This window comes from Anopheles aquasalis, chromosome 2, assembly GCF_943734665.1.
Source record: "Anopheles aquasalis chromosome 2, idAnoAquaMG_Q_19, whole genome shotgun sequence".
In the NCBI taxonomy this organism is placed as follows: Eukaryota; Metazoa; Arthropoda; class Insecta; order Diptera; family Culicidae; genus Anopheles; species Anopheles aquasalis.
The window spans coordinates 66,027,672-66,036,057 of record NC_064877.1 but is presented as its reverse complement, the minus strand read 5'-3'; the positions used below and the strand labels follow the sequence as shown (position 1 = coordinate 66,036,057).

At 52.7% G+C, this 8,386-nt stretch overlaps 1 protein-coding gene across 1 annotated transcript; it reads right to left on the bottom strand.

Annotated features, from left to right (window-relative positions):
• Nucleotides 1-5,810: 5,810 nt before the first annotated feature.
• On the bottom strand, nucleotides 5,811-8,050 carry LOC126576530 (homeobox protein invected-like). The gene is made up of 2 exons (XM_050237843.1): nucleotides 6,049-8,050; nucleotides 5,811-5,872 (listed from the first exon to the last, which is right to left on the bottom strand). The coding sequence occupies exons 1-2, from the start codon at nucleotides 7,694-7,696 to the stop codon at nucleotides 5,811-5,813; spliced, it is 1,710 nt and encodes a 569-aa protein (XP_050093800.1). The 5' UTR covers nucleotides 7,697-8,050.
• Between the last annotated feature and the right edge of the window lie 336 nt (nucleotides 8,051-8,386).

Here is an 8,386-nt window from a genome sequence, read left to right as displayed (position 1 = left end):
GCTGCTGCTGCTGCTGTTGCCAGAGCTGGAGGAATAGAATCCCCACGGAGCGAGCGCAGGATCGAAGTGAACGGAACGCCGGGACCAACCTCCTCCACATTAGTTGTTGCCCGGTGAGCCTTATCGTGAATTTCACGCTACGCTCACGCCGTCGGCCACTGGGACGACGTGGGCTGGAACTACCTTCAAGCTACTGCACAGACCGAGACCCTGACGGTGCGCGCACACCAGGGGATGTACAGATAATCGCTCGATTTGGTGCATTTGGTGGTCTCGGAGTCACAGGCGCACACGAGCAGCATTGGTGGCAGGTGCTACTAGTCGGGTTGCTCGGGTGCTGGTGCCTCCTGGTGGTGATAGTGATCGCGAGCGTGAGCAGCAGCAGCTCAGTGAACTCACTCAACACTAACCTTCGCCTCGCTAGCCTCAATTTGATGATTGAATTAACCTTCGCGATGGACGCGCGCAAATCATCGATCGCTGCTCCTTCTCACGCCGTTGCGCGCTCTCTCTCTCTCTCGCAGTCGAGAACATACCGAGGTGAAGAAACCGATTATCACCAATTGTCGCATGTGCTGCATCCAATACAGACAGAACGGAATCGTCTTCGATCGTCGGTCGTACTCTCCTGGCCTGCAGTCGATTGCTCGATCGCGATGGAATGTCGCGATCGCCAAACGCGCTGCCTTGGCCACCGGAATGTGCAGCGATCGTGCAATAGAGACCCGAGCCGAGCCAAGCCAGAGGAACCTCTATCGATCTCCTTCGATCTGTTTTCCACGTAACACCACAAACGAGGTAGCTCCCCGAGAGAGGCACGGTAGCGGCATCACCGGCTTTTGATCAGAAGCCCCACGAAAAGGGCCCCTTTTCGCAAAGGGTAGAGGCACGCGCGCGGCCAGATTAGCTTTCGCCATCGGATCGCCGCATCGGCGACACCGGATTGATGGACTCGAGTCCTCCGGTCGCTTTCGGGCGGTCTGATTGGAAGAGAGAAGCACGGTGAGCGAGCAAACGGAGCGCCCCGCACCCTGCGCCCGTGACTGTGATTAGCTTTTATGTAATTGATATTGTAATTGATGCTGCGGTTGCGGCTACTGTCGCTGGCATTGCGGCGGCAGTTCAAAGGGAAATTTGTGACATTTTTGCGTTCTCGCTCTCGCTGATCGCCGAGCGCTACCTGGCGGCTTGATTTTCATGGAAATTATTGCCACATCGATGGTCCCATTAAAGGCAGAGTGGGGCCCTTAATTGACGGTAATCGTGGAGCGAGCGGGGTGAGCACTGGTGGTGTACGTGACTGCCTGAAGATCACTTGAGCCACTTGGCTTCCAGCGGTAATTAGAGGGAGATTTAAGGAGCATCTACATGCATTAGTAAGGGCCAGGTACAATTTATGTAGCCAATGTTACTTAATTAAAATGTCCAAAAGTCACCTCCAAGGATCCATGCGGTAACTAGAGCCTCCACAAATTGTATCGACTTGATCGTATACCATTTTAGGGGACTGCGCAAAATGGCCTTTCCCTAATCATTCATCCCACAAAACCAAATGGCAGCTAGATTCCAATCGCATCTGCATGCCATTGCGCATTGTAAACCGTGATCCCTCAGTGATCGGTGATCGATCGATTGCATGCACTCTCTATTAAGCCTCTAATTAACCGAACGCAATCGGCACGATCCGGATCGCAGCCGGATCCCGAAAAAGGAAAACCAACTTCCCCCCTTTCACAGCCACCTCGCATTCACGATTGATCACGAAGACGCCGGAGAGACCAGCGGTTCCGCCTCCTACACACAACTTCTGCCGCGATCCGTTCGCGATCGCTACGCTGTTCACGTCAACTGATTGACGTTTATGTACTACCGACCGGGGAGGGGTGGGTGGCTATGCAAATTGCGCCTGCTACCGGTGAGCAAGGGGTTCGCCGCGTTGGTTCGTGGCCCAAACCAATTGACTACATCGCTGACCCGGGCAAACCCTTTCAATCGGCCAATCTGTATCCGGGGGGTGAAGGGTGCAGTACTCCCCGATCGATCGCTGGCTAAATGACAATTAAGCAGGAGCGGAACGAGACCTTCACCAAGCCACAAGCCCAGATCGTGAAACAGGAAAACTGACACATGAATGATTTATTTTTCATCCTAATGAATTTTCCAACATTCATCCCTTGCTCCCACTGGAGCGTAATCGATGACGAGAGGATGTGCAGAGTGCACGGTGGTGATGCCGCCACCAACAGCATCCTTGTAATCGTCGTCTGGTAAGTTCGAGGGGCCGCTGGGAGATTGAGCCATTTGAGCTGACCGCAAACTATCCGTAGGCCTCCCCTAGGCTCCCCTTTCCAATGGAAGGGACCGCCATACACCGATGTCTGCGTCGGTACTAGACGAAGTACATGCGAAACGGCGGCGACAGTTACCATCGCCAAGCGGTCGTCGAGAGAGCAGTGTACACGACATGAACAGGAACAGGGACGCACCCTTCGACGACATTCGACCCTCGCTAAAAAGGGAACCTATTGCTATTCGAAGGTGCCAGGTTGAACCGGTTAAAGCGAGACAGAAGGGACAGAGGGAACACAACAAGCACACGCACACTCACTGGTGCCGCTAATCGGACGTCGGTGAGCAACGAGAAAACCGAGAAAATACCTCGATTCGGCGGCGGCTTTCCACGGCAAGTGGGCGCCGCGATGTTTTGGTGCGCGTGCATTTCCTTCCTGCCTTTTCGCAACCAGATGTAGTTCACGGTGTCGATGATGTCATTGTTTCGTGCGATTTCGTTAGTTCGCTCGCAATCGAGCCGCTTATTGATGATGCAGTTGAAAAGCGAGAAGCGCGTAATGCAATGCCACATCAGCGCACATTAGAGGAGTTAGCAGCAGCAGCAGCAGCAGCACACCAATACACGTGGTCAGCTGTGGCGTCAGGTACGTCTGATAGATTTAAATTCGAACTAAAGAGAGTAATCAGTACTCTGGAAGGTTTGTTTGTTTGCGATTCAGGTGTCCATGTTGTGCAGACACCACTATCAAAAGAGATTAGATGTTTATAAACTCATTTACGAGATCTTTCTCATTCAGTTTTGATACGTAAAGCTACTTTTACTCGTTTGATGAAGATGAATTGATGTGCGGTATTCTCGTATTTGTCACTCAATATCCTTGTTTCGTTTTGAATATTTAGTTTCTTTTTCTGTTTTTATAGCTTTCATAGAAATTTCTGTACAACTTAAGCCTTTTCTATTGTCCTGTAACATAAAACCACGTAAGAAATATTCCTATTCGTTTTGTTTTTAAAATAATCAGATCCAACGAAGGATTTGCAATGCATGCTGAAAATGCATTTTAATGTGTAAACCGCTTTGTATGAAAAAAGCAACGTATTTACGTAAATATCTTATCATTGGTAAACTATAATTTAGTCTACTTAACGACATTCAACTTATTAAGCGACAGTACCGACGGCGTGGAAATTGATCCTAACTGTCGATATGTTTATTTAATTACCTCTCCTATCCAGCGTTCCGTTCAAATGCAACATGCATTCCGTTCCTCCGTTCCTCGAGCGCGGCTGAATGATTGATCAAACCAATTTCAATCGATTTCGCCATTTACCATTTAATTAGAGAAAGTTAAGAAACGAATCCAAAGTGTTTGATATCCTCCGTTATTTTTTTTTTTTCTTCTATCCCGTCCCTATCGGTTCTTCCCCTTTCCAGGTGGCCACTGCTCTGTGTGCCGCCACGCCACGGAACATTTTGCTTTGATTTGCCGCGATCCCCCATCATCCATCGGTGGGGAGCGCGCGACACTACATCAACTGGTTCACCGTTGTTGCTGCTTTCGCCCTGCACAATGTTGGGTCTGCATCAACGGCCAGTCGCATGCATTCGTACCCTTGCCTTAATTGCCTGCACCACCACACGGCCCCTCTGCCATCGGCTCGGGCGCACTAGCCCTCCTGGCGCTGACCGATTCCCATCCCGCGTACCACGTTCCGCACTAGACACTCATGTGTTAATTTGTTTGCCTAGTTTGTAGTGCGGCTACTACAAGAACACTTCCTCGTGTTGCGCCACCTCCTTCATCAGCCCGCAGGTGCACTGGGAGGGTTTTCTTATGCATTCATTGCCCCAGTTTCTTCCTCCCTGGTCGGTCCCTGCCAGGATGCACCGCTTGTTACCGCGGGCATCAGACCACGCATGACGCAGACGCATCGCCGCATAAGAATGGCGCTAGAGCAGTCGCCGCCGCCACCGCCGCTCGATCAAACGCGCACCTTTTTTTTCAGCATATTAGTGAGCGAGCGGCACTGCAACCGGACCGTAGTGGCCCCTAGCTTGGAACGCGGAAAAGGCACGAAAGAAATGGGGAAATAATTATTAATGCACACAAACACACACTTCTCGAGCCATCGGTTGGTGTGGCGTGTTCGTCAGCCGAAGGATGCGATTTGTAATGTTACATTTAAAATGCAACAATACACCCGCTAGCTAGCGTCTTTCGATCCGTCTTATGCTCTTTTAATGAAGTTAATCTATTGAACAGTTGGAGTAACACCCTGTTGAACGTTCCGAGCAGTATTAAATCGCAATTTATCGTCGGTTTTTCTCTCGCAAAAATGCTCTTTGGTTGGATGTTTTTGTCTACGTTTTTTTCTTTCGATTGTGCCTTCCCCGGGCTGGCACAACTGTTCCGTTTCGCAAAGCCGGGCTCGGATGATCGTTTGAACCTGTTGAGGCAAAAGGAACGCAACAGCAACACTCTCCCAGTTGCATATTGCAGTGAGGGCAATTGCCGTTTAGCTTAGTGCCAATTGATTGAACTGCAACAGATGGTCAGCAGTTAAAGACCCTGGCTGCGTGCTTGATCATTTTGTGCTTCTTTTCTCCCACCCCCGGGGGGGAAGGACTCCATGCTGTCCACATTAGAAACCATTTAAAAATGTATCAACATCACTTTCTGGTGCAGCACTTGTTCGCTTATACAACGATACAACGAGAGGTTAACGTTAGAGGATGATAACAAAGGGCAGGACTTGCTGCAAACCGGTTGCATCGGTTGCTGGAATGTGAGAGATGCATCCAGAAAAGAGACTGCATGCAGCGCAAAGAGACTGCATTATCTGCATTGCCTTTTTCCAAAGAAATCGCAAAATGCATTTTCGAGCAAAACGGCCATTGCCACTGAACTGGGTACAAATTACAATAACAGCCACCGAGACCATCCTCGGTGCTGGGAAGCAATGCAGGAAGTACATCAAATTAAAATTAAACACATTCCACCGTTCGGTTTCGGTTGCTGCTGGAACTGCCGCGCCCGTGCTCCCCCTCCCACAGGACAATCGCAATCCCTCATTGTTCCCTGTTCCGACCGAGCCTGTGTTTGACTGTTTAAGTGAAGATATTTATTCAATTTCAAACCAAGAGAACACAATCCCTGTGCCCTGGCTGGCCGATTGTTGTCCCTGCCCGTACGTAGCTACCGGTTTTTCCCGGTTCGAGTTCCGGGAAAATGCTTCCAAACTTTGCTGGTGAGCGCCGATAACGGGTCGCACTCCAATGGGACCATGGGGACCACGCATTCTTCCGGGGACGCACAGCAGCAGCAGCAGCAGCATTCCTGTTGCTCGAATCGGTCTCGTAGCATCTTCTTGCTGGCTGGGAGCTAACCAACTCGGTCCAAAACAAGGGAAGATGCGTGTGCGAACGAAGGTTTCGCGTGCAGGTAACAGAGACACAGAGACACAGAGAGGGAGAGACCAGAACCGAGTGCTGGTATGAAGTTGGATAACCGTCCTCATTACACCATGTGCAAGCCGTAACTGTCAGTAGGGACGGTCAGCTGCAACGGAGTGTTCCGTTCTTTGAAAGCAGAACAAGGCAAAAACGCCACAGGAAAGGATGGTTTTTTTTTTGGAAGGACGTTAATCGATCGGAAGGGATCCCCTTGCGCTTGAGGTTAACCAAACCGGTCACCATTATCACTTTGACAGGAATTTTGGGGAGCGAAAAAACCACAAAAACGGAACTGAGCTCACCTGAACTAGGACGATCGCTGTAGCGGGTGCAGTATACCCAGGCGGGCCATACCATCGGTCCGCTGCTGGAGGACGATCCACCGCCACCACCGCTAGCACTGGCACCGGAACTGGAACTGGTACCACTGGCGCCGGCACCGCCACTACTACCGTTGGTCGCACTGTTTGCACTGGCCGTGGCACTGGACCCACTGTTTCCACCACCACCTCCACCACCTTCGCCCTTGAGCGATCCCGTCGACGAGAGCGGCGACATCGGGCTGACCACATCCTCACTACCGACACTACCGACCGAACTGACCGATCCGGAACTGGCCCGGCTGCTGCTACTGCTGCTGCTACTTCGCTGCGGACAAAAGCCCTTGCTTACGGTCACGGAGAGGTTGTTGCTGGTACTGGTGCCGCTGGTACTGACCAACGCTGACGATTCCTGTTGCTGCTGCTGCTGCTGCTGCTGACAGCCGGCAACCGCTCCGCTCAGATCGATTGCCGACGGTGTTTTGTCGTTCGCTTTGCGGCCGGACGGTGCACTTTTGGGCGTTCGCTTCAACAGCAACGGATCGGTGATGCGCCGGCCAAAGTCCGCCTTCAGTATGTTGTCGATGCTGAACTTGAGGCTCTGATCGTGCAGCGCGTTGGCAATGTTGTTGTTCAGTGCGGCCAGCGCCAGCTGGTGATGATGATGTTGATGGTGGTGATGCGGAGGATACTGCTGGTTAAGATAGTGTTGCTGATGATATTGCTGCTGTTGCTGGTGCTGTTGCTGCTGGTGTAGCTGATGCAGTCCGTTCGCCGTTGGAGGTGATTGGGAGCTTTCGCGTGATGTGCGTGCACTGCCAGCAGCGAACGCCGTCGGCGAGGTCAACTTCGAGAGGTCACTGTTGAGGTTCTGCGTGATGGCCGATATTGCACTGAGATGTGAATGGAGCCCACGAAAGCTTCCACTGCCCGTTGCTGCTCCAGCGGGCGGTTCGTTGGCTGGAGAAGAGGAACTGTCCGGTCGATAGGCGTCCCGTGCTGGACGAAATCCCTGCAACGGGCTACGACTCCGGTGGAGCTCCTGGTGCAGATTCCTTGCGGTCACCAGCCCTACCGGACTGTTTGCCATCGCTTCCAGGGGGCTTTTGCTACCTGGGCTTGTCATGGCGAGACCACGGGCTGCTGCGACGATTTGCATTTGCTGCCGCATCAGCTCCTCGGCGTATAGCTGCGAGTTGCGGAGGAACTCTTCGTGTAGGCGCGTCGGACTTGGTCGCAACATTCCCGGTGGTTGGTTCTGCGGGTGCTGGTGCAACCGCACAAAGTCCAGCTCCGAACCGGCGTCCTTGGAGTAACGGGACGAATCGTTGCTCATCTCCTCCGTCGTCGTGGCCGCCGTCGGTGCCCGCAGATCGTCCGGAACTTCCTGACCGACGGACAGTTCACTATCATCACTGCAGCAGCTCATTCGATCCGTTTCATCCGTCTCGTCCAGCTTGGAACCGGCACCCACAGCCGGTGGTGAACGCTGTGGTTCCGGGAGACCAAGGGCGCCACCAAGCAAACCGGCCGGACCGGGCATCATGAGTCCGGCTTTGGCCAGGGCCGCCGCACTAGCCTTCAGTGGCAGCGGTATCAGCGGTAGGTTGTGGGACATTATTGTTGCCATTGTTCACGCTGCTTCTGCTGCTGCTGCTGCTGTTCACTGTTCGCTGGCCACACTTGTATCCGACACTCGCCAAGGGACATTACACTCCCTTCCCTGTGGCCCCCACACTAACTCTCGCACAGTTCGCTCTGGAACGCTGATTGTTTGCTTCTACGGTAACTAGGATTCAATTTTTGCAATAAAAATCGCTTTTCACATTTTCTTCACTCGCAAGGGGGAATCACACCGGAGTCGTCACCAGATTTACGGCACAAACGGACGGGCTGGTCGACAGTTCGCGAGTCCACCACGGTCAACAGCACGGCACACTGTTTGAGCTATCCGCGCGTGTTAATGCTTCTTCCGCCAGGCGACAGAGACGACATCCAAGTAAACACCGAGATCGAACAGCGAGAGCACGACAACGACGATTGGTGATGACGGTAAGGGGAAGCCTGTTCCTGCAGCACGTGACCCTCGCACCCTAGAGCACCACCCGGCGTCCTGGCGATTCGTCCTCTCGCCCACTCACTCTTCACGGCACGGCGCCTCACTCTATCTACTGCTGCAGCGCGCAAAAGCACCGGCGCCGAACGCCAAAAACGCGTCGTTCCATTGCGGAGACCAAACCAAAATGGCTCGGTACTCGGCTCCCCACACGACCGGCCGCGATCCAATCGCTCGCAATCCGGTTTGGCCCCCCAATTTCTC

What these genes read in the sequence shown, in the direction of transcription:
- LOC126576530 (XM_050237843.1), bottom strand. Translation starts at nt 7,696, where the DNA reads ATGGCAACAATAATGTCCCACAACCTACCGCTGATACCGCTGCCACTG. An exon ending in CAGCGATCGTCCTAGTTCAG is followed by an intron (nt 5,873 to 6,048) that starts GTGAGCTCAGTT and finishes CTGCTTTCAAAG; the next exon opens with AACGGAACACTCCGTTGCAG.